Below are 27,954 nucleotides of genomic sequence, written 5' to 3' on the forward strand. Positions count from 1 at the left end.
AATCAAACACTTGAAAAACTACTATTATTAACTTTGAGGGTAAATGAAGTGTAATGGAATAAAATATAAAAATTCTTTATTCTCATTTTATCCTTCTTTCCAACCCTGTAGTCCAATGTTCTCCTTTATACTGTCCCTCTTACGTGATTATTTTTGTCTTAATATATTTGTCTCTTCTTTTTCTCTCTCACCAAATCCTCGCCTTGCTTTTTCCCTCTGCCTTTGCTTCTTTCTATCAAATATGCCATATTTCATTTTGGTTCTCAGACTTGTGCCTCCCCATCCCTTTTACTGGTAGTTAAAATCAAATGACTCCAATTAACTCTTTAAATCTGAAATACATTAGCATATTCTGATCAGAACACTTAATCTGGATGATACATGAGGATATATAGTGAAAGAAAATGAGATACACTTTGAATTAGGTATTTGTAGCAGATTCCTACATTTTGTTTTCCATTTTTTGTGGTCATTATACTTTGATTAAAGATTATCTATTATTTTTCTATATTTGCATGCATTCATCTCCCTCAAGGCAAATTCCTATTGTGCAATTTTGGAGGTTTCTCATTGACTGGGTAGGTCCCTCAAAAACTGATCCAGTTCCCCTCCCACACTGTCCGCCCAACAAGGAACCTATCTGTAGTTTTTCACAGATCACACAAGTAACTCATCATTGAATGCTTCATGTCCTAAACTAGGCCCTTTCTTAGAGGTACACTGCCTGTAGATTCAAATATGTGTCTAATCATATATCTAGACAGGCCATTTAATACAGTATTTAGAATGAAGCTTCTTCATACTGGCTAGATCGAATCCCATCCTATCACCTACTAGCTGTGTAATCATCAGCAACCCCTATATGTTCCAAGGCCTGCATCCCATGTTTATCATGAGGATAAAATAATAATACAAATCAAGTGCTGAGAACTCTGCCTAGTCTACGTTAAGCAATTTGTAAATGTTAGATCTTGTTATGACTTTGAACTAGAAACTCTGCTGGGCTTTAGAGATAAAATGTTGAACAAAAGCAGACATAGCCCTTTCCTTTGGAGAGTTTACATCACACAAAACCTACATATAACAAATGACATAAATTTGTCATTCAGGCTTCACTATATTTTACTTAATATTTGTTTAATAAAAAAGTAAATATTTTAAATTATTTGAGAATAAATGAAGCATATATAGCTCAGAAAATTTAGAGGGATATAAAAATCAAAGCAGTGTATTTCCTTTTATTTTGTCTTTATAAGCAAATATTTATAAAATTAGTACAAAACACATCAACCACTTTCTAATTTTATTACTAAATAGTATGAACTGTAAAATGTCCTTATATTTACAGAAAAACAAAAATCTATCCATTTCCTAGAGTTCAACACACTACATATTTTTCTTTTTCTCATTTTGCTATTATAAATAACGTATCAGTGATATGCTACCAGTGTTTATTAGTGTTTAACAACATTCTAATTATTAACATGATTCTGAGAGGGGGAACAGTATTTTATATGGATGTTTGTAGCATTTTAGCCACATTATAGATTGATTTCCATTCTTTAATTTCTTTATTATTTTTAGGTCAAGTATTTTCAGGTAGGTTCGAAGATCATATATCCATGATAAAGAGCAAATGATCAAAACCAAATTTAACAAAAATATTATTAAAAGTGTCAAAAAAGTATAAAGGTGTGTTTTTACCTGTGCCCATTATGAAATGACAGCCACAGCCAAAGAAAAATGAGTCTGGTAGCAAAAGAAATGTCATGAAATCAATGAATTAACTACTTGCATTTAGCATCTTGGTTATGCTTAATAATTCATATTTCAAATAACCCTCAAGTATGAAAACAATTATTAATCTAACATATGTTCACATAGGGTTATATAAAAATAAATATAAATCTGAAAACCACTCTAGTTGAACATTTGAACATTATTGTGGGATGGAAATCTCTTTATGATTTCTGCTTTGGTCTAACTCGGACATGAGTGGATGTTTTTTAAATGATAAAAGAGTACACCTGAGACTGACTGAGTAAATTGTACTGTGTCCTCTCACAGGACATATCAATTCCATTGCAGCTGAGGAAACAGAGGCTTCAAGAGGAAGAGCTCAAGTTCTCATCTTACGCTAATTAATTTTGACAATACATAAAAATACGTCCTAAATTCATATATTCAAATATACTGATGGAAAATAAAGCTGTTAGTTTAATCTTAATGCTCAATATATTAATTTCTAGAATCTGCATAAGCAAATATATGCAAATTTTGAGAAACATTCACTACAACTCAATTAGACAAGCTATGCATGTGTAATGTATGATGGATATTAAAGTAGGTTACAGAGCCAATGTGGAACTCACTTTTTCTAAAGAATTTTAAAATCTATGTAAGTATCAGAGTCAACATTTTGAAAAGTTGCATGTAATATACTAGAAAATGTCCTACAAACTCATTTTGCTCAAGGAATACATGGTAGGCTTTAGTTAATGGTAGTTTTAGAATCATGCCTTGAATCTTTATAGAGTTCTAGAAAATATAAGAAAAGTCTATCAATATATCACATTATCTTTAGCTCCTAAAACTAGCTCCTTTAAAGCTCTTTTATCTTTTAAAACATAATTATGTGTGACAAAGTTAAGAGAAAATAATTTAATTTTTATAAAATAAAATTAAACTGAGAGTATTGGTAAATTATAGTATTGCATGTGAGACAATTCTACACTTCCTTAACTCTGGAGGAGTATATCTGCTGATTTACATATGTGTAGCAAATAATACATAGCATATCAATAGGTATAATTATATATGACTATGTTAACTACATTACAAAGAGAGGCACAGACAATAATCATATATATCTTGCATACCAAAAATTTTGGCAATTTTATGTCTTTTGTGTCTTGATAAAAACAGGGCCTCTTTATTTTCAATTTACAATATTTAGTTAATTTATCAGAATAAAAAGCAGCAGGAGTGCTTTCAATGTTGGATTTATCTTTGAATTCACATTTCCAGTTAGCAATAAATGTATTAATTGAAAATTGTATGTGCACTGTATTCAGTGAAAACTTGTTTTCTGTCACAGTATTTTCAATCAATTAGTGCACATTCATCTTTATGATAAATTTTGCTTTTGACTTTTTTAGATAGCTCAATAATAGTAACAATATTATTAAGGAATATTTAAATTAAAAAAAATGAAAGATAAGTGATTTTTTTTTAGCAGCATAATTCAAACAAATTTCTTGAAACATGTACCATGGTCTAACACACCACATTCCCAGTAATATGGTTTCATAAACATAGCTTCAAATTTCTAAGTACTTAAGTGTCTGTGTTTGGGTGGGGATTCATGTAGGTACATCTGTTATACAAGTGACTGCAACAGATGCAGATGACGCCAACTATGGAAATAGTGCCAAAGTGGTCTATAGCATATTGCAAGGACAGCCATATTTTTCAGTGGACCCAGAATCAGGTAACAACATCTAATACTTGGTCTCTTTCTCATTATGCAATACATCTGGATGCACATTTATAGATTTTTCTATAGTTAAAAAGCTATTAAGTGTCATGTTTTTATTTATTCCTTATATTGATAGTTATTCCATGGATACAGAAGCAGAATTCCTATTATTTAAAAAGATTTGAATCCTTAGCCCTTTAGACTAGTATTTACTGAGTTTAAATTTATTACATTAAATACAAAATTTCACAGAGATTCAACACATTACATGTCTTAGGAAATACTCAAAGCCAAAAAAAAGTGACAATCATCAAAATTAAGCTTATTCATCTAAAGACTTTTGACTAAAGTTAGTTTTTCTAGTCAAAAGGATAATTAAATTGATTAGCAAAAATTTCTTCTTGAACAACAGCCCATGGAAGAATTTTTTTCTGTTCTGTGAATTATGTTAAATTGGTTATGTATGGATTGAAAGACTTATCTAGGTACACTGACATCTTATCATCTGTTTGTTCTGATTAATGTCTGTAAAATGGATCTTGCATGGCTTAATTTTAAAACACAGTGATTGAATTGCAAAATATTTGTCTATTTTTTCCAAAAGGCATAATAAAAACTGCATTACCAGACATGAGCAGAGAAAATAGAGAGCAGTACCAAGTGGTTATACAAGCCAAAGACATGGGTGGCCAGATGGGAGGCCTTTCTGGAACCACCACAGTGAACATCACTCTGACAGACGTCAACAACAATCCTCCTCGATTTCCCCAGAGTAAGAGAGGTTTCAGTGATACCATGTGGAAAGTTTCTCAAACACACTATGAACAGTTTAATACTTTTACTAGTAGTTTCACTACTAGTTTATGGATAAAGATGAATCCACAACCCCTCCTCCCACAGAATATCATGATTTCCCACAAATTAATTAAAAGTGACTAGAATCATTTCATCATTGAGTAGGTAATGGAGAAAACAAGGAAATGAGGTTCTTTTTGGCAACTTTATAATTATCTTCTTCTACCTTTTGAAGAGTTATAAAATTTTCCGGACTACCTTTCCCAACATTTCCTATGATCATCTAGTTCTTTTTCTTATCTATTTCCTGGTTATGAGCGTGGACTCTCAAGTCTGACCACCAGGCTGCAAATCCCATGTCTATCACTTGTCTTGCCTCAGTTCTCTTGTTTGTATGTAAGAATTATAATCCCTTATTTAATCAATTCTAAAACACAGGTTTGTTGATGTTTTAACGTCTCTGAAATCAGATACTATATTAAAATCAATGTAAGTTAGTTTAATTGGCCACATTTTTCTTTCTTATTGGCCCACAGTCTCATGAAATAACCTTGGTTGTGATGGCATCTGAGATATGTTAGAGTTTGCTGGTATCTGTTACCTACTTGTGAAGATTAAATCAGTTAATAGCCTTTCAGTTGTCACGATTTCTATGTTAAACCATGGATTCTTTGCAAGCCATGAGGTCCTACAAAAACAGACTCATTCTCTGCTGAAAATATTTCTATGTTGCAGCAAATAAAATTATAAGAGGTCCTATCTTGAAACGTTCTGTTAAGGGCCCTGAAATTTCAATTTATAACATTGATTCCAATAGAGTAAAGCATTTTTTTCAAGCTAATCAAATTTGAAATACTTGATGATACAGCTCTGGATGGTGGACATATACAAATGATAAATATTAAAAAATAAACTTTGCTAAGAATATGAATAATAAGACTAATTAACATAAATCTAAACTTTGCATTCAGGTTCCTTAAACATAAACTGAAAAAGTATGATGTGATGAATTCTCAAATGACTTGCCACTCTATAATTTTATGATCTATTATAATCTCAGCAGAAGGTTTGGAACTCGTAATAGTAAAAATGTTCTTGAACTAAGAACTGGGCTAAGCATGTTAAAGACGTCATTTCATGGAATCTTAATAACAAACCTATGAGTTAATAGCTATCATCATCTCTATTTTACAGATGTGTAAATTAAGGGTTAGAGAATTTAACTAACTTGCCTAGTGATGAAAATTCAAATCCAGGGCAGTTGGATTTAGAAGTCCCTCTTCTTAACCACCAAGCAAATTGGAAAGAGAACAGACTTTGAAGTCAGGGAGACTTAGTTTTGCCTTCTGCTTTTCCCAGTTTTACAGGATGATTTCTTTGAGCCTTATCTGAGGATAATACACCTGCCTTCATTCTATAAGGACTAATGTTAGAATTAAATAAATTAACATAGAGGGCCTTTGGCCTTATATAGATTTCAACACATATTAAATGTTTAAAAACATTTCTAACTTTCATTAACATTTTTTGTGATATTTTCCTATTATCTCTTAAATAAATCCTCACAAACTAAAATGCTTTCATGAACAGCACAATGTAATGGCTGAAACTGCAGGAGACAGAAACGCTCATATCCCACTTAAAGACATTAACAAGCAAAAAAAAAAAAAAAAAAAAAAGAAGTAACTTGCTGTGTATGGATTTATTTTTTCTATCCCTGAGTTACAATATAAGAATAAATGCATGTTCTAAATCATTTAGTATAAGTAAAAATGTGTAATGACAATGTTGAATGCTTCAGATAAGCAGTAAATAATTGTTTTCCTTGCCCTCTTAAGTCAAAAGTTCTGGATTCTAGTATCAGGACTACCATCTATTATCTAAATAACCTTGAGACATTCACTTAATCTTTCTGGAACATATATTTCTCATTTACAAAATGAGAGTACTCTGCCTTTATAAATTATTTTTCTAACTTAATAAATCTATAATTTTTGACAGCTTACAATTCAATATGACGAAAAACTCTCCTAATTTGAAATTAATTTAAGTAAAAAAGGCAGAGGAAATGAAAGATTTTTGTTGTCTAAAGATGAAACAGCTTTGATTTAATTTTCAGGTACGTATCAATTTTATTCTCCTGAGTCTGTACCTCTTGGAACTCATCTTGGAAGGATAAAAGCCAATGACCCTGATGTGGGGGAAAATGCTGAGATGGAATACAGCATTGCTGAAGGAGACGGAGCAGACATGTTTGATGTCGTCACTGACAAGGATACACAGGAAGGGATTATAACTGTCAAACAGGTTTCTTCTTGCTGTCTTCATTTCCTCATTGAGTGCTTTATAGTTTATTTTTGCTTTTCAAGGAAGAAAAGCCTAGGATTTATTTTTCCCATCCTTTACATGCTTCTATCCTTCATATAAGTGGGAATAGTTGCGATTTCACTTCAAATAAGTTAAGCATCTTTATCTTTGACACTTAAAAACTGATATAAAACCTCAACAGCTTGTGCTTATAGTAGACAACAATCAAACAAGGATTAGATACTCTCAAAAGTCTTTGTTTTATATTGCACCATGGTATTATTTCATTCACTGTTTAAAATATTTAAATTGTTAAGTGTGACGGTTTATTAAAATAGATGAAGCCTGAAGATGCTTGATTTTTAAAGCAGTGGAGAACATTATAAAGCGTTATACAGAATAATCAAACTAAATATTGATTACTTTATATCACCCTAATTTCCCTGCTTTCATTCACAGCTTTTTTTCCACAGTGTTCAGATTAATAATTTTTTTTTTTTCTTTTTAAAACACAGTTTTAGAACTGTAGGACTTAAGGAAGCAACTTATGTGAATGGTTTGTTAAATCTCAATTTTATGTTTCTGCTGATTTTAAATTTTTATAACTTTAATAATAATAATATAGTAATAAATAGCCTATGTATTAGATAATACATTTACCTATGACTACCAAAATGTAAAATGCATTACTAAGTGTGAATCAATCTTAATGTGTATACTATTATATTGAATTACTCCTTATAAATGTGTAAGGCAAAAAAAAAATTTCCTAATTTATTTGTTATACCCATGAAGCAATAATTGGGAAAGTTATTTAACCAGAATTACTGGGACTATTAAGAGAGGTGGTTATTAAATTTTGAAATTGTCTTCCATTTTTATGTCTGCTATATTATACTAATTTTTCTTATTTTATTTAACTTCAGAATTTAGATTATGAAAACAAAATGCTGTACACTTTAAAAGTGGATGCAAGTAACACTCACCCTGATCCACGATTCCTGTACCTGGGACCTTTCAAAGACACAGCTGTGGTCAAAATATCTGTGGAAGATATGGATGAGCCTCCTGTGTTCAGTAAAATTTTTTACTTGATAGAAGTAGATGAAGATGTAAAGGAAGGCAGCATCATTGGACAGGTTACAGCATATGACCCAGATGCCATGAACAATTTAATAAAGTAAGTATTTTGAGAAAACTTAAGTTTGAAGAAAAATGATAATCTATTTATAACCTGTGTGAAAAAAAATTGTACCATGTATGATCAAGTACAGTAATACAACCAAACACTTCCATAGCACAGACTTTTAGCTGGGCTGTCTTCTAAGTGCTCTGGATATATTATTTCATTTGACTCTTATCACATATTACAAGGTAGCTCTTATTATTATATCTTTCTGTAGATGATAAGACTAAGGTACTGAACATTTAAATAACTTGCCAAATAATTAGTCACTGGCAAAGCTGGGTTTGAGGTTCAGGCTGTCTGGCTCCAGTGTCCGTGATTCCAATCCCTTAGTTATTGATGTAATTCTTGTCTCATTGCCCTTCTTAGATAAATCATAGTTCGAATAATAAGATATCTAAACAAATACATTAGAAAAGAAGTTCTTCTAGAAAGCTTAAGAGATACCTTGAAAATTGATGAAAAATGTCTTTTGAAAATAGTCCCTAGGCACATTTTACATCAAAACTTTTGAGAAGCAAAATATCAATTGTATTCTATTAATAAAACAGAGAATTGGTAAAATGAGTAATGATATTTAAGAACAGTAAAACTATTAAAAATTGGTATAGTATAGTGCAGAATAGTGTAATACTTTCCCAAAATTTGAATATTGTATTAACCATTTAAAAGTTTTCAAATATGCCAGAAACTATGCTTAAGGAGAATATAAATATAGTTGTGACATAGATGGATGAATAGGATGGGTGGATGAAGATGGGCAGGTATGTTGATGAAGACAAAAGAGACAGACAAATAATATATTGTCTGTTAATATGTGGCTAGTAAAATGCCTAAAATTATGCTTTGTTTAAAATTTAATTTTTTATACAACAAGGACTGACTGTATAGCACATGGAACTGTACTAAATATCTTGTAATAACCTGTAATGGAAGGGAATGTAAAAAAAAGAATATATATATTTATATGTATATATAACTGAATCATTTTGCTGTATACCTAAAACTAACACAATATTGTAGTAAATAAACTATATTTCAATAAATTTTTGGATCAAATTTAATTTTTAATTAAGGAAAATAAATGGTTAAATATTTATTGGGAATGCCCAGATTTCCTGGAATTCATGTCATACCATCATACATAGAAAATCAGTGAGCACAATACTAAGTATATAAGTATTAAATTTAGTTTAAGATGTAATAACTATTCATGTTAATTTACAAAGCCACGTTTGTTGCACTAAATATACCCTAATTTATATTTAATTTGTTGGTCAATTAATATATTTTTAAAATAAAGAAAGTTTGTGAAATTTTAATCTGTAGTTAGTACTCAGAGTTTAGCTTGAAATATTTGGTTAGTTTTAGGTTAATTAGAATAGAATTCACTTAACTTTCTCTTTTAAAAAATGTTCAGGTTCAAATTATATATTTTGTATATTGTTAATTAATTTAAAAACATGACTTATAATGATACCAATGCATAAAAGATTATTTTACTCTGACACTTTTGTATCAGTATACATGAAATGGATTAATTTAAAATCTTCGTATTATATAAAACAAAACTCCTAAAATGAAATGAATAAGTAATCTAGTTTTCCAGTGGTCTACACATATGTTCCAGCATTTTTATATCCAAAATGTTTATTTATGTTTTACTGAAATTGAGTGTGGCTGATTAGTTTTGGCATTTCTTATATGTGCATTTATTTTTGTAAGTAACAAAAAGAAGTTTAAAGTATTTTTGTGTTCTTTGCAATATTGAAATAGAAATAAATCACCACTTATATTAAAAATGGATAAGGGATTGTCCATACCAATAGCTATAAATGCTCAGTAAGTATCTGTTCTTGATAGATTTTGCAATTTCCAAAAAATAGTAGTCAATGTCTTTTCTACTTCAATTGTGGCACCAGATTCATGACATGAGACAAATATTTTGCCTATCCTTTCCTCTATAAAATAATTGTTATCATTTATTGAGCCCTTGCTATGAGCTGGACACTATCCAAAGAGCTTTATATTTATTAGATCATTTAAACCTCATCACCACATTATAAGGTGAGTACAACTGTTATCACCTACATTTTTAAAAAAATTTATTTTATATTGGAGCAAAGTTGATTAACAATGTTGTGTTAGTTTCAGTTGCACAGCAAAGTGATTCAGTTACACATATTTATGTATCTATTATTTTTTCAAATTCTTTTCCCATTTTGGTTATTACAGAACACTGAGCCGAGTTCCCTGTGCTGTACAGTAGGTCCTTGTTGATTATCTAATTTTAAATACAGTAGTCAGGCTCTCAGACTTAGAGAACGAACTTATGGTTAACAGGGGGGAATGGGGAGGGAGAGGGATAGATTGGCAGTTTGGAATTGACACATACACCTACATTTTAAAAAAACATAAACTGAGATGCAAAGAGTTTAAGGAACTTTACTAAGGACACTGTACAAATAATTAGCAGACTGAGGTTCAAACTACTGATGATCTGAATGCACAACCAATTCTTTAGCAGATATATTCTGCGTTCTTACTGACCTAATTATTAATTAGAGATAATTAACATTGTTTCACATTCATAAACTGCTTTGACCGACCTCAGGGGTACAAAGCAAAGCCTCAAGGACAAAATTATACAAAAAGCAAAATATGGCTTTTGTCCCTCAGAATTTGGTCTAGTTTTTCATCATTTTTTCCATTTCCCACAATAGGAAATTTCTTTTTTTTCCTTCCAGTTTTATTGAGATATAATTGACATATAGCACTGTAAAAGTTTAAGGTGTACAGCGTAATGATTTGATGTGCATACATCATGAAATGATTACCGCAATAAGTTTAGTGAGCATCTATCATCTCATATAGATACAAAGTTAAAGAAACAGAAATTTTTTTTTCTTTCTGAAGAGAACTTAGGATTTACTCTTTAACAACTTCCATTTATAACATACAGCAGTGTTAATTATATGTATTATATTGTATATTATATCAATATCACTAGTACTTACATATAACTGAAAATTTGTACCTTTTGGCTGCCTTCATCCAATTCTCCCTCCACCTACCCCCACCTCTGGTAACCACAAATATGATCTTTCTTTATGAGTTTGTTTTTAAAGTATAATTTTCTTACAACACTATGTTTTTTTCCTGTTGCACAACATAGTAATTCAAAATGTCTATATATTTCAAAATGATCACCACGATAAGTCTAGTTACCATCTGCCACCTTACAAAGGTATTACATAGTTATTAACTATATTCCCCACACTATACATTTCATACCTATGGCTCATTTATTTGCCAAGTAGAAGTTTGTACCTCTTAATCTCCCTCACCTATTTCTTTCCTCCCCTATACCTTCCCCTCTGGAAATTATCTGTTCTCTGTATCTATAACTGTTTCTGTTTTGTTATATTTGATCATTTGTTTTGCTTTTTAGATTTCACGTACAAGCGAAATCATACAGTATGTGACTTTCTCTGACTTATTTTATTTATTTACTCTAGATCCATCCATGCTGTCATAAATGGCATAATTTCATTCTTTTGATGGCTAAGTAATATTCCATTGTGTATATATGCATATATACCACATCTTCTTTATCCATTCATTTATCACTGGGCACTTAGGTTGCTTCCATATCTTGGATATTGTAAATAATGCTGCAATAAATGTAGGGGTGCATATATCTTTTCTAATGAGTGTTTTCTTTTTCTTTGGATAAATACCCAGGTGGAATTGCTGGATCATATGGTAGTTTGGTTTTAATAGTTTTGATGAATCTCCATACTGTTTTCCATATCGGCTGCACCAATTTATATTCCCACCAACAGTACATGAAGGTTCCCTTTTGTACACATCCTGTCAACCTTCGTTGTTTGTTGTTTTTTGATAATAGCATTACGACAGTTGAGGTGGTATCTCATTGTGGTTTTAATTTGCATTTCCCTGATGATGAGTGATGTTGAGCATCTTTTCATGTGCCTGTTCACCATCTATATGTCTTTGAAAACACGTCTGTTCAGAACCTCTGCCCATTTTTTAAACAGGCTGTTTGGTTTTTGTATATTTTGGCTATTAACTACTTATTGGATCTATTTTGGCTATTAACCACTTATTGGATCTATCATTTGCAAATATCTTCTCCTGTTCAGTAGGCAGCCATTTCATTTTGTTGATTGTTTCTTTCACTGGGCAAAAACTTTTTAGTTTGATTAAGTCCTATTTAGTTATTTTTGCTTTTGTTTCCCTTGCCTGAGTAGATATATCCAAAAAATATTACTAAGACCAATGTCAAAGAGTTTATTGCCCATGTTTTCTTTTAGAACTTTTATGGTTGCAGTTCTTACATTTAAGTCTTTAATCCATTTTGAATTTATTTTTATTCATGGTGTGAAAAAGTAGTCCAGTGTGATTCTTCTACATGTATGTGTCCAGTTTTCCCAGAACCACTCATTGAAGAGAATATCTTTTCTCCATTGTATATTCTTGCCTCCTTTGTGGTAGATTAATTGCCCATGTAAGTGCAGGTTCACTTCCGGGGTCTCTATTCTGTTCCAATGATTTATGTGTCTGTTTTTGTACGAGTACCATACTGTTTTGATTACTGTAGCTTTGTAGTATAGTTTGAAATCAGAGCTCATGATACCTCCAGCTTCGTTCTTCTTTCTCAAGATTGTTTTGGCTATTCAGAGTCTTCCGAGTTTCATACAAATTTTAGAATTATTTGTTCTAGTTCTGTGAGAAATGACTTTGGTATTTTGATAGGGATTGCACTGATTCTGTAGGTTGCCTTAGGAAATATGGATATTTTATATACATTATACACAAAACTGATTCTTATAATCCATGAACATGGTATATCTTTCCATCTGTTTGTGTATTCTTCAATTTCTTTCATCAGTGTTGCATAGTTTAGCAAGCACAGGTCCTTAACCTCTTTAGTTAGATTTATTCCTATGTATTTTATTCTTTTTGATGTGATTGTAAATGGTATTGTTTTCTTAATTTCTCTTTCTGATAGTTCATTTTTAGTGTCTAGAAATACAGATTTCTATATATTATCAATAATTTTGTATCTTCCAACTTTACCAAATTATTGATGAGTTCTAGTATTTTTTTGGTGGCATCTTTAGGATTTTCTAAGTGTAGTATCATGTCATCTGCAAACAGTGACAGTTTTTATTCTTCCTTTCTAATTTGGATGACTTTTATTTCTTTTTCTTGTCTGACTGCTGTGGCTAGGACTTCCAAAACTATGTTGAATAAAAGTGGTGAAAGTGTGTATCCAGGTCTTGTTACTGATTTTAGAAAAACTCTTTCAGCTTTTCAACACTGAGTATGATTTTAGCTGTGGGCTTGTAATATATGGCCTTTATTATGTTGAGGTAAATTCTATCTATACCCACTTTGTGGAGAGTTTTTTTTATCATAAATGAATGTTGAATTTTCTCAAAAGCTTTTTCTGCATCTATTGAAAGGTCATATGATTTTTATTCTTCAATTTGTTAATGTGGTATATCACATTGATTTGCAAATATTGAACCATCCTTTCTTCCCTGGGATAAACCCCATTTGATCATGGGGTATGAACCTTTTAATGTATTGTTGAATTCATTTTGCTAACATTTTGTTATGGATTCTTGCATCTACATTCATCAGTGGTATAGGCTTGTAATTTTTTTGTGTGATCTTCATCTGGTTTTGGTATCAGGATGATGCTGACCTCTTAGTACGAGTTTGGAAGCATTCATTCCTTTTTAATTTTTTGGAATATAGTTTGAGAGATTGGTGTTAACTTTTCTATAAATGTTTGGTAGCATTCATCTGGGAAAATATCTGGTCCTGGATTTTTGTTTGTTGGGAATTTTTTTTTTAGTTACTGATTCAATTTTATTACTGATAATAAAATAATAATTTTCTATTTCTTCCTGGTTCAATCTTGGGAGGTTGCACATTTCTAAGAATTTGTCCATTTCTTCTAGGTTGTCCATTTTCTTGGTGTATAATTGTTCATAGTAATCTCTTATGATCCTTTGTATTTCTGTGGTGTAGGTTGTAACTTCTCTTTTTTCATTTCTGATTTTGTTAATTTCGGCCCTCTCTCTTTCTTCTTAATGAGTCTGGCTAAAAGTTTATCAATTTTGTTTATCTTTACCAAGAACCAGCTCCTAGTTTTAGTGATCTTTCCTGTTGCGTTTTTTGGTTTTTTGGTCTCTATTTCATTTATTTCTGCTCTTATCTTTATAACTGCTTTCCTTCTACTAACTTTGGATTTTATTTTTTCTTCTTTTCCCAGTTCCTTTAGATGTAAAGTTAGGTTGTTTCTTTGAGGTTTTTCTTGTTTCCTGAGATAGGCTTTTCTTGCTATAAACTTCCCTCTTAGGCCTGTTTTTGCTGTATCCCAAAGGTTTTGAGTCATTATGTTTTTTTCACTTAGTCCATTTACATTTAAAGTAATTGTTGATAGGTAAGTACCTATTGCCATTTTGTTAATTGTTTAGGGGTGGTTTTATAGTTCTTTTTTGTTCCTTTCTTCTTCTTTTTCTCTTCTCCCTTTTCATTTGATGGCTGCCTTTAGTGTTTTGCTTGGATTCCTTTCTCATTTGCATGTATGTATCTGCTATAGATGTTTGAGTGGTATCAGGATGATGCTGGCCTCTTGGTATGAGTTTGGAATTATTCATTCTTCTTTAATTTTTTGGAATAATTTGAGGAGAGGTATTAACTCTTCTATAAATGTTTGATAGAATTCATCTGTGAAGACATCTGGTCCTGAACTTTTGTTTGTTGAGAGTTACCGTGAGGTTGCTGTTACCATGAGGTTTATATATAGCCATCCATATACATATGATTATTTTAAGTTTCAGATCTCTTAAACTCAAACAGATTTTAACAACCCTGCATTTTTACTCCCCAGCCCCACTCCACAGTTACTGTTTTGACATCATATTTTACATCTTTTTGTTTTGTGTATCCCTTAGTTATTTATTGTATATATAGATGATTTTACTACTTTGGTCTTTTAACCTTCCTACTAGCTTCATGCATCGTTGATTTACCACCTTTACTGTATACTTGTCTTTACAAATGAGATTTTTCCTTTTGTAATTTTCTATTTCTAGTTCTGCTTTTCTTTTTTACTCAGAGAAATCCTTTAATTTTTCTTTAAATTTGGTTTGGTGGTGCTGAACTCTTTAGTTTTGGCTTGTCTGTAAAACTCTGATACCTCCATCAAATCTGAATGAAACCTTGCCCGGGAGAGTATCATTGCTTGTAGGTTTTTCCCTTTTCATCACTTCTAATATACTGTGTCACTCCCTTCTGGCCTGTGTAGTAACTGCTGAAAAGTTGACTGATAGCTTTATGGGAATTCCCTTGTACATAATTTGTGGCTTTTCCCTTGCTGCTTTTAATATTCTCTCTTTAATTTTTGTAATTTAGTTATAATATGTCTTGGTGTGGTCCTCTTTGGGTTGATCCTGTTTTGGACTCTGCTTCTTGGCCTGAATGCCTGTTTCCTTTCTCAGGTTAGGGAAGTTTTCTGCTATAATGTCTTCAAATATGTTCTCTGCCCCTTTCTCTCTCTTTTCCTTCTGGACCCCAAAATGTGAATCTTAGTATGCTTAATGTTGTACTAGAGGTCTCTTAAGTTGTCCTCCTTTATTTTTATTATTTTTTTTTCTTTTTGCTGTTCAGCTTCAGTGATTTCCACTACTCTGTCTTCTTCCAGCTTGCTGATCTGTTCTTCTGTATCATCTAATCTGTTGATTCATTCTGGTCTATTTTTTATTTCAGTTATTGTATTCTTCATGTATTTTGGTTCTTCTTTATATTTTTTTAACTGTTAAAATTTTCTAACTTGTCACTTTGTTCATCCAATCTTCTCCTAAGTTCTTTGAACATTTTTATGATCATTACCTTGAACTCTTTATTGTGTTGATTGCTTCTCTCCACTTCACTTACTCCTTCTTGTGGGGTATTATCTTGTTCCTTCATTTGGAACGTATTGCTCTGTCACCTCATTTTGCCGAATTTGCTGTTTTTATTCCTATGTATTTGGTAGGTTGGTTACATTTCCTTACCCTGGAAGTGACCTTTTGTAGTAGATGTCCCATGTGCCCCAGGAGTGCACTCCCCTCTGGTCACCAGAGCTATATCCTCTAGGGGTGCCCTCATGTGGCCTGCATGGTTCTTCTGTTGAGGCAGATTGAGTATTGCAGATGGTCTGGTAGGAGTGGCTGGCCCCAGGTCTAGTTGGTTACCAGGCCCTGCCTTGTGTGGAGGCTGCAGGCTGCTGGGTCTCAAGGGGCAGGGTGACATGGTAGCTGGCTCTGGGGCCCCAGATATCCCGGGGCTATTACTGGCCCACAGGTGGGCAGAGTTGGTGACTGTGGTGATCGTGGGGCCAGGGGTCATGAATTTCATGTCAGTCTGTTGTTGGACAGGGCCAGGTCCCAGGGGATCCCTGGACTGGTGTCTGCCTACGAGTGGGTGATGTTGGTTACTGTGGCTAGTTCTGGCCACTACTGGCAGAGCTGGGTCTTGGAGTCTCTGGTTTCAGGGACCAGGGGCCCCAGAGTTGGTGCCAGCCTTCTGGGGGGTAGGGATGGGGCCCAGGGGATCCTGGGGCTTGTGCCTGCCCACTGGTTGATGAGGCTGGTCCCAGGGCAAGTGCCAGCCCACTGGTGGGTGGAGCATATTAGTACACCTATTAAAATATCCCCAAAATCTTCCCCCAAAGTTTCCTAATTCCCATTTGTAATACTTCCCTCCCAAACATCCTGGAACCAAACCCTGTTCCCAGGTAAACACTGAATTACTTTATGGCAATATAGATTAAATTTGATTGGATTTTCTTGACTTTATACAAATGAAATCATACAGTATTTATTCTCTTCTGTCCAACTTCTTTCTTTTAGCATAACTATCTTGAGATTTTCCATATCATTGTGTGCATTAACAGTTTAATTTTCTAATTGCTGAATAGTATTCCAAAGTGTGGAAATACCACAATTTGCTTATATGTTCACTTATTCATTGATATTTTGAGTTGTTTCAAATACTTGGATATTATAATACATTTATACACATTTGTATATAAGTACACATACAAATATTTGTGTATCAGTATTTGTATAGTTACATGCGTTCACTTTTCTAGAGTAAATACCTAGGAGGGTTATGATTGGAACATGTGGTGGTTACATGTTTAACTTTTAAAGTGGTTATACAATTTTACATTCCTATCAGCATGTGTGATGGTTCCAATTTCTCTACATCCTCACCAACCCTTGGTACTGTCAAATATTTTAATTTTAGCCATTCTAATAGATATATAATAATATCTCCATTACCTTTATGGCTAATGATGTTGAGCATTTTTTTCATATGTTTATATGTCACCAATATATGTTTTTTGATGAAGTGTCTATTCAAAATTTGCCTAAATTTTACTGGGTTATGTCTTTGTAACTGATTTGAAGACACACACACACACACACACACACACACACAGTGGATACAAGTCCTTTATCAGTTTTATGATTTGCAAATATATTCTCCCCAAGTCAGTGGATTGTATATCCATTCCCTTAAAGTGACTTTCAAAAAGCAAAAATTCTCAATTTTAATAAAATCCAGTTTATTAACTTTTAAATTTATGGATGAAGCTTTTAGTGTCTTATATAGGAAGCATCTGCCTAATCTCAAAATTCTCATTCTATTTTTTTTCATGTAGGAGATTTATTCCTTTTAGTCATATTCTCATTCTATTTTTTTTCATGTAGGAGATTTAATGCTTTTAGTCATATTTATATCTATGATTCATTTTAAGTTAATTTTTATATGGTGTGAGTTATGGATCAAAGTTTTTTTTTTCTTTTTTGTATATGGATGTTTACATTGGAAATGCAATGTTTCCTGCACCATTGGTTGAAAAGACTATAATTTTCACTGAATAAACTTTGTACATTTGTCAAAACTCAATTGTTTATATAAGTATGAAACTAACTCTGGACTCTCTCTTCTATTCCAATTATATATTTATCTATGTTTACAAAAATGGCACATTGTTGTATAGCTTTATTAAAAAAGTCTTTAAATTAGGTAGTATTCATCATTTAACTTTTTTTTTTCCTACCTGAAGTTGCCTGGTAATTCTAGGCCCTTTACATTTTCATATATCAAGTGCTATAAAAGAGTCTCCTGAAATTTTCATTGGGATTGTGTTGAGTCCATTGATCAATGTAGGCAGAATTGATAATACCTTAATGATATTGAATATATTAATCCATATACAATGTGCATTTCTCCACTCATGGAGGGTGTTTTCAGCCATGTTTTGTGGTTTTATGTCTACATATCAAGAACATATTTTATATTTTTTGTTGCTTTATTGCACTGGCAAGAACCTCCAGGACAATGCTAAACACAAGTGATAAGAACAGAAGTCCTTTCCTTCCTCCTTGTCTTATGAAGAAATTAGTTTTTCATTATTAAGTATGATGCTGTTAGTCTATTTCTGCTTTTGTATTTAAAATATGTTCCTTATAGAATCATATAGCCGTGTTTTGCTTTATTGCACAATGTAACATTCTGTTCCTTTTGTGATGTTTAGACCATGTATATTTAATGTGACTACTGATACTATTAAGTTTAATTTATCATCTTGCTATTTGTTTTCTTATTGCTCTATCTTTTCTTTGTTTCACCTTTCTAATTTTCTGCTTTCTTTGGATTAATACTGTATTTTATTTTGCATTCCTTTTTATTTCCTTTTTTTATGTTATCACTTTCTTTTTTTTTTTTTTTTTTTTTTGCTGGGTATAGAATTTTAGATTGAGGGTAGTTTTTTTTTTTTTTCCTAGCTCTATAATAAAGATTTTTCACTGCCTTTATGTTTATTTTTCTCTTTGTAACTTAGTTGTTCCTTAGGATGCATTTAAATTTTGTTACTGGTTTTAAGCAATTTGATTACGATGTGATTTTCTATAACATGCTTCATGTATTTTGTACTTGAAGTTTATTAAGCTTCTTGGATCTGTGAGTTTACGACTTTTCTCAAACTTGGAAAACTTTTCAACCACTGTTTCTTCAATAATTTTACCCTACCCTCCTCTCTTTCAGATCATTTCATTTTAATTATGTTAGGTGTCTTGAAAGTGCAACACAGCTCACTGGTGCTCTGTTTTTTAATCTCCCCACCTTAATCATTTTAAATATTTCCCATTCATCTTCATTTACAAGTTTACTATTTTTTTTCCTGCAATATCTAACCTGCTTTAATTCCATCAGAGTATAATTTTCAACTCACAGACTGTAGTTTCTCCTCTAGAAGTTCTATGAAAGACATATACCTATATCTATCTATCTGTCTATATCTATATTATTTCCTTAAACTTTCCTCTAGTTAAATATATAGAATGCATTTTAAATAACTTTTTAAATATCACTGTCAGCTAATTCTGTCAACTGTGTCATTTCTGGGTTAGTTTCAATTGACAGATTTTTCTTTGCAGTCACATTTCCCATTTTTGCTTACCTGTGATTTTTGACTGCATGACAAATATTGTGTTTATGCTGTGTTAATTGTGTGATAGCTTTGCATTTCTATAAATACTATTGAGCTGTGTTCAGATGTGTGGCTAAGTTACTTGAAACAGCTTAAACCTTTTGGCCCTTGCTTTAGCAGCCCTTTGTCTAGATCTAATTTTGCCCCATAAATCAAGTAAGAGATTTCTGAGATTCTACCAAAGCCCCATGAGTTACAAGTTTTCTACTTTGGCTGATGGGAATTAGACTATTTCCAGACACATGCCAGTTCAATTCTGCTCCCTCTGGCCCTTATAATTGGTTACATCTATGGCTTCATTTTATCTGCTCTCATGCATGTTCTGATTAGCACTCAGCTGAAGAGCTGAACAGGATCCTCTTCATATTTCTGTGGCTCTCTCTCTGTGAAGCTCTATCCTATGAAGTCCTCTGCCCACCAAATTCTACCCACCTTGGTCTCCCTGGACTCTCAGCATTATCTCCTGAATTCAAGGGATTGACAAGCTCCATCTGGGCTCCCACTTCCTGCATTATTGTTTAGAAACCCTCCCAGGCAGCAGCCAGTTTTGAGGATCACATCATTTCTTCCTCTTTTCTCAGGAATTACCCTCTCCGTCTCCTTGTATCTAATGCTTCAAAAATAATTGTTTCATATATTTTATTTGGATTTTAGTGGGTTTTGGCAGGGTGTGTGTATGTGTGGTAAATCCAGCCCCTGTCATTTTATATTTGAAGAGGACATCCAAAATATCATTTTGAACATGTTTTTGATAATATAATTGTAGCCATTCATTTTAGAAAACATGGATTGCATAGGTAATTTTGTAGCAAATAAGACATCTATAATTCTCCCCTCAGTAGATACTCCAGTGCTATTTATTCTACTTCCATCAAGTATTTCATCTTTTAAAGTTTATCAATCTCCTATTTTTTTTAATTAAGTATAACTTATATAATATATATGGGTTTATATATTTTACTAATTGTGAATATTTGCTAATGTCATTACAGTTCTTGATAAACTTCTATTGTATAGATAACATACTATCATGTAGGTAATGCATCACTAATGAAAATTTAGATTGTCTGGAGATTTATAACTGATAATTTCCTCATGATACAATTTTAGGAGAAAAATTTCTTGATCAGAGACTGATAGCAAAACTTGCAACCTTGCTTTATGGTATATAAAAGTGGCTGATACCTTTTTAAGTCCATAGCTCTTCCAGAAATATTTACTTTTTATAGGGTACTCAAGTCTTGAAAAAACAATGAGCAGTAGTTTTACCTGTAAAATCTCAAGAATCTTGACAAAGGGAAGAAAAATATTTGGAGAACAGATGAATCTGAAATTATGTTCCTAAAATTATACTGTCAAGTCTGACAAAATATAAGGCCATGCCTGAAAATGTAACATTAGGCTGATTCCTGTTAACATAAAAATGTATGCAAAAAAAGCTTTAGCTATTCAATTATAGTATAAAAATCCAGCAATAATTCAACAAGGAGACAACATTATAATATTTAACTCTTTCGTTTGCTCTGATGGCATTTAGAAGGATGACTGATCCCCAGAGCAGAAATAGGCTATGATAAACATCATGGAACATTTTCCAGGGAAAGTTTGGAAAGTAATTCTCACCCACCGGTAAATCTGTTCATCAAACATATTTTCTGAAATACATCTGCCACTTGCAACATAAGATTATGGTTACAATTAGCAGCTGTTGTCAGCTCCGCTTCACCTCATTAGAAATCATGGAGTTCCTAAGTTATAGGGTTGATTATAGCTTTACAGGTTCTGAAAGAACATGTTGTCTCATTTCACACCAATTTTATGCTCAACATATTTAAAGGTTCAATGAATTTTAGAAGAAATCAGTTCTACCGCAGTCAAACAGAGAAGTAAATAAAAAACAAACTTGCTGGTGAGAAATTTAGTGATGTCACCATAAAATGTACATGATTCCACCATAAACTGGAATAAGTGCCTTCATATATACCAGTACTTCTTTAATATTTGCTTGATTTTATTACAGAGAGTAAAATAATAGTAATTTTAAAATCATGTCAATAATATATGGAAAAAAATAAAGGTTTGAACTATTTGTTAAAGCAGTATAGCCATTCTCAAGGAAGGTTACATAGTTTGTAGCTAGAAAACACATTTCTGGAAAGCAGTAGCTGGAGAGGAATAAGCAAACTCACAGCCTAATTATATTGACTTAGTGGAAGATGTACCTGGAATTCAGGAAAGGAAAAGGAATACTATCTTTGATGTATTCCTACATATTACTGATTTGTTCTGGTGTCTGTAATTTAATTTACATGTTTTTTTGTAGTAGGTGAAAATATAGGGATCTGCTATGTGTTTGATTCTTAATTGTAGAGCTTAAAAAACAAACAAACAAACAAACTAGAACCAGAGTTCAGCTTCCACAGTGTCAGCTCGCCTGTGATCTTTTTACCTTGTTATTTTTGCTGCCTATGTGATTGGCTCCTGTTTCTGCAAAAGGTATTCATTCAAAAAATTATGCCAATGATCTTTTTTAAAACTTATTGTTATAAATTCAATATAATGAGATCAATAAAGTATTGTTTTAATAAGCCATCTGCTGGGACATAGAGACAGTTTTGTCTCGTGTTATGTGTTTATCAGCCTCTTTTTGGTCACTTGCTGTAATCCAGTGTACTTATTATCAACAGGTAAACCAGAACATCCTATTCTGTGTTGAAAATAGAGCACTGGCTGCTAAATAAATGAAAATTATCTCTGGGCTTTGAAAAACTGCAAGACATCATTTGCAGTGGGGCAAATTTATAAATACAGATCCGGAAGTTTGCAGTGTTAATGTTAAAATGAACTATTTATAAATCATCAAAGTGACTCTCCTTCATGAATTATTAACTTGAGAACAGTGCTTTTCAAGGTTGAACCTAAGAGTAGGGCAGCCAGAAACACAGACCTATTTTGATCCCACATAAGCTCAAAGTGAGTCAAAGCTAGATTTGTATAATGTTAGAATTGTTAACTATTCCTCAATCATAGAAATCCCCATGCTAATCTCTGGGGCATGTAGCAATGGGCAAAAAGAGATTTTTATTTTATTTCTGATCTTTGATGCAAGTGATAGGAAGGAATCCAAGATCTGTTCAGCGATAAGCAGATAATGGTTAACTATTGACCTTTCCAACAATGGAGATAAATATATACAGGTGAATATTATGAATTGAGATTCATTCAACACATAGATGTGGTTATGTGGTTATGCTCTTTTATTCGCTTTCTTTGTGTTCCTTTTAGGATTGTTTGTATTCATAAGCAGAATTTGGTGTAAGTACTTTAGGAAAAAAACCCATTTTTTAAATGTTCCAATGACTTTCTCAGGCCACATTAGGAACTAAACTGTAGGAGAATTGAAACCTAGACATAGGAAACACTCTATTTTCTTTTGTCTTAGCACTATTTAAGCAATAAAAATTAAAAAGAGAAAATTTCATATGACTTTTATTCTTGATCTTAGTACATTAATGAGTATTTTAAAAAATAAGAACTATCTCAGATCCTTGTCTGACAATGAATGCTTAGTTAAAACTCAACGTAACTTGTGCTTCTAGGAAATATATACACTACTATGCATTTTTATATAATTATTTTTATATTTAGGTTTAAAATTTTTCTCTATTTACTTAGGATTTCCCACCCCAGAAGGATAGTTACTCTTGGGCAGCGACCATATGTCACATGAGTTTTTATTTTTTTTAAATCCCCAAATTCTTTTTATAGCAACCATGTAGAAAAACTACAATCATAATTATTGCAAAAATAAGGGAATACTACCATTTCCATGTAGCTCTATTGTACACTGCACAACACTTCCAAAGGGTAACAAGGTGACTGTCCTGGTTTCTTATTTTGGGAGTGAGGTACAGGAAGAAATCTGAGACCAACTATGCAAAGATTTTAGCTATTTTATCTTTGAGATGAAATCTAATATATATACATATAATACGTATATTTTCCACATGCCCAAATACTCACTTTGAAGCAGTATTTGTGAGTTTGAAACAATAATTTTACAAAATTTAGCAGAAAGTAAATTAGGTAAGCACCATCATATACTATATTAAGCTGTTAAAAATTCTGAAATCTGAGTTTACTAATGGATCCCTTAAGTTAACCATAGTCCTTATAATGATGGACTAAGTCACATGTTCTTTATTAAAATAACCCAAAGAAATCATCGAATTTAGATAAATGTATTCTTATCCAATATTTTAAAAATTGCCAATGTTTCACAATGTTTAGAAACCTAAATGTCTATTTTTTGTCAAAGTCAGTGCCAGACAGTGGATATATTACGGATTTATAATGGGAATTGTTAATTCCCTAATTCACCAGATTAAAAGGGAGTTCATTTGCTAAGTGTCTTTAATAGAGACCTAGAAAAGTGAGGATGCCACCAGATGCTGATTAGCCTGTTAGTTCTCTGTCATTGTTGCTCCTTTGGCTGTCCTTATTCTAACCAGTTTATCCCATGGTCTTAACCTTGCTATACAAAGCCTTATCTATGGACTTTACAACATGGGATTCACCTAAGAGTTTTTTAGAAATGCAGAATAACAGTTCCCACACTAGACTTACTGAATCAGAATCTGTTTTTACCAAGATCCCCATGTGATTCATATGAACATTAATGTTTGAGACACACTTAAGATTCCTACATGGCTCAATTAAACAGTCAGCAGCAGAAATCTCAAACATGCAAAAATGGTAGCTAGTACATCTGTGGTTCCTTGTCATTTCAGTTTTTATTTGGAAAAGGCTAAAGGGAGAGACTGGAGGAAGACCTTTGATTCAGCTGAAATGATCTTTGAATAGAGAACCATTCAAGAGCCATGTATTTTACAACAGCCTCTGCATATTCACTTATAAGGACTCTGTGGACATGTTTTTATGTGTTATTTTCAACATAATTTCAATTTATCCAATGCAATTGACTCTATCAACTTTAATATGACTTTAATATGTCTCAAGCACTGCAATAGGTCTATGATAGGATAAATTAATCAAGTGACAATTAAAAACTCACTTAAAAGCTGCCACAAGGATTCATGAGTATAACTAAGGACTCTGAAGTACACATAATCATAGAATAGTAATAATGAAAACAGCCAACTACATCAAATTATCTAAATGACAATTACATTAAATAAAAATTCAAGAAAATTATCGGTATTTTACTTGTCATATTTATCAGACCATCGTGTGAACTGCCTATAACTTTAAGAAATAGTAGATGAATTAATAATTTTAAAACAATGCCTGGAATTATGAGTCTCTTTTCTGCTAGATACTCTGTTGATCGGCATTCGGATATGGACCGGATTTTCAGTATTCACTCAGAAAATGGTTCTATTTTCACTTTGAAGCCTCTTGACCGGGAGTCAACCCCTTGGCATAACATCACCATTACAGCCACAGAGATAAGTAAGTTGGAAATACATCCACCTGAACACATTATTTTTCACCAAAGTAGTAAAATAATAGCATTAAGTAGACTCTTTTACTTGAGTGGAATGAATTTCCACTCTTGCTGAATGAATTCTCTCAGCAAGAGCTGAGAGAAATGATTTAGAGTGTGTTGGATTTTTAAATTATTTTAATGATTATCAAATATTCACTTTATTTTAAACTTGATTTTCTTTTACATCTTACTGTAGGATGAAAATACAATCTAACCTCATAAAAATAATTAATCAGTCTAAGAAAATTATCTCTTACAAATAATATTCACTCTTAATTATATTCTCCTCTTTCTATCATGCTCTTCATCTGAACCGTGTAAGAAAGCTGAGATATCCATCAACAATCCAATCAAGAAGTGAACACCCCAGAAATGATCTGTTGCTAAGTTACAAATGGGGCAAACAATATCACTACTACTCTGTAAATGAGACTGAAATCTTACACATGTTCTCATTGCAGATAACTCAAAACAAAGTAGCCGCATTCCTGTTTTCATCAGAATTCTAGATATAAATGACCATGCTCCAGAATTTGCCATGTACTATGAAACATTTGTCTGTGAAAATGCAAAACCTGGGCAGGTAAGTTATTATAAACTTAAAAAAAAAATCCTCTTCACGAAGGCAGATGACACTGCATTAATTTACTTGCACATTTTTTTTTCATGCAAACTATTGTCAGTCCTCCTTGTCATTTGTTTATCTCTCCTTACCAAAAAAATCACAATAATCTTAAAAAGATGACTTTTAAAATATTTTTATACAATCCACGATATAATAGGAAAAATTATAATATATGCTTTAATTTATAGACTAGGTACATAATGAATATCACATATATAAAAATTTCCTACCTGGATTCATAATCATACTCATACTGAGCTATAATCACGAATAGAATGAACATACATTATTAAATAAAACATGAAGTATGAAAATAAAGTTGTTCTGTGTTAATATAAAGGAAATCATAATAATTGTCTTGTTGATTACATTTTGCTACTTTGAGTTGCTCAATCAGGACATTTTGGTTTGAGACAAGTTATATTTTGTTTGTGATTTTTCGACTTTAATATTAGTGCGATAAAAAAGAGTGTACAAGAGTTACAAAGTCCTCATATAAAGTAATATTTCAGGTGTCTCTAAAGTAATTTTAAGAAAATGCAGAATATGTTCATGTTTTACACTAATACAGTATTTTACAAATACAAATACTGTATTTTACAAGTACAAACTGCATAAATGTTATTGAAAGAAATTTTAACGAGTTATTTAGATATTTCCTTGAGGAAAAAGTAGGTAGATGGTAAGAGTCATATATAATTCTATCATGTCCTTTTAATATAGAAAATAAAGTGAAATATAGTCTTTCTTCTATTCCAGTAGAGATTATAATGAACTGAATATTTCTGCCCCCTCAAAATTCATATGCTGAAGCCCAATCCCCCAGTGTGGCTGTATCATCTGAAGATGGGGTCTCTAAGGAAGGAATCAAGGTTAAATGAGGTCATAAAGTGGGGCTCTGATCTGACAGTATTAGTGTCCGTTAAAGAAGAGACACCAGAGAGATCACCCTCTATTGTCATACACACGATCAAAGGAAAGGCCATGTGAAGATGTAGCAAGAAGGCAGCTGTCTGAAAGCCAGGAAGAGACCTCTCACTAGAAGCCCACTATGCTGATACCCTGATCTCAGACTTCCAACCTCCAGAATTGTGAGAAAATAAATTTCTGCTATTTAAGCCATTCAGTATATGGTGTTTTGTTATGGCAGCTCAAGCAGACTAAGAAAGAGGTACATACCACATTCCACTTTTATACACAGAAATACAAATGAAGTTTTTATTTTCTTTTCACCAGCAAAGAATCATTGCACAGTTATTTGGATTAAAAATTGTTTTCCTTTTTTCACTTCGTAACAAGTAATGGGCATATTCTCAGTTCGATGGATGATTATTTTTAATTTGCTGCTTACTTTTCAGAGCATAGCTACAGATTAGTTAGCTTATTCAACTACCCATTTATTAATGGAAATTAGGTTTACCAACAAAATGTTACTCCAGCAGACAGCACTACAGTGAGCATTATAATACATGTATAGTTGTATACTACCTGGAATCATTTTTCTGATGAAATCCTCAAAGAAGAAATAAATTTTATCGATAAATACTCATCAGTGCTTCCAAATGGTGCTCAGAATATGTTATATACCTAGTAGTAACTTGCACCAAATGTGGATAATTGCTCATTTATTGGGCAACACTAGATTTTAAATACTATCTACCAATATGTAAAATCTCATAATAATTTTAACATGAATTCCTCCAAAATTATTGAGGCTGAACATTTTATAGCTATGTTAGTTTCCCAAGGCTACCATGACAAATTTACACAAACTAGATAGCCTGAAATAACAGAAATGTATACTTTGACACAGTTCTGTAGGCTAGAAGTCCAGAATCAATGTGTCAGCAGGTTCATGCTCTCTCGGAAGGCTTTAGGGGAGGATCCTTCCTTGCCACTTCCTAGCCTCTGTGTTTGCTGGTGATTCTTAGCGTTCCTTGGTTTGTGGACCCAAATTGCTCCAATCTCTGTCTCCATTGTTATATGATATTATTTCTGTATCTCTATTTGTGTCCATATTTCCCTCTTTTTGTGAGAACTCCATTCACTGGATTAGGGTCCACCCTAATTCAGTATGACCTCATCTTAACTTGATTACACCTGCAAAGAGCCTATTCCAAATAAAGTCACATCACAGGTACTGGGGATTAGGTCTTAAACATATAATTTGAAGGGACACAAGTCAACTGATAATAGCCTGTAGATATTCTTTACTTATTTATCTATTATTATGCTTTTTTATTGTTTCATGTGAGTTATTTAAAAATTACAAAATTAATATTTGATAATGATAAAGTATAATTGATTTTAACTAATTACAATTCTTTTAATATATACTACTGCTATTAACATGTCTATGTCATTGTTCATATAATTGGTGGAAAACAATTTTCCTGTTAAAATTAACAAGGTTAAAAATAAAACATAATATAGATGTCAAGCTACTGATATATATTCTCTCTTAAAATAT

General features: G+C 32.2%; 1 protein-coding gene across 3 annotated transcripts in view; it reads left to right on the top strand.

Annotated features, from left to right (window-relative positions):
• Positions 1-3,402: 3,402 nt before the first annotated feature.
• LOC309656811 (cadherin-9) overlaps positions 3,403-27,954 on the top strand; it is a 33,665-nt gene continuing 9,113 nt past the window's right edge. The window contains exons 1-6 of one of the 3 annotated variants that reach the window (XM_082453789.1): positions 3,412-3,490; positions 4,083-4,250; positions 6,393-6,580; positions 7,507-7,760; positions 24,686-24,822; positions 25,321-25,442. In XM_082453789.1, coding sequence (XP_082309915.1) covers positions 4,109-4,250; positions 6,393-6,580; positions 7,507-7,760; positions 24,686-24,822; positions 25,321-25,442 — 843 coding nt within the window. In that variant the 5' untranslated portion in view covers positions 3,412-3,490; positions 4,083-4,108. Of the gene's footprint in view, positions 4,251-6,392; positions 6,581-7,506; positions 7,761-24,685; positions 24,823-25,320; positions 25,443-27,954 lie in introns of all 3 variants that reach the window. The other 2 variants (XM_082453790.1, XM_082453791.1) reach the window with 2 other exon arrangements.

Source organism: Balaenoptera physalus, assembly GCF_965194825.1.
Source record: "Balaenoptera physalus genome assembly, chromosome: 3".
Classification (NCBI taxonomy): Eukaryota; Metazoa; Chordata; class Mammalia; order Artiodactyla; family Balaenopteridae; genus Balaenoptera; species Balaenoptera physalus.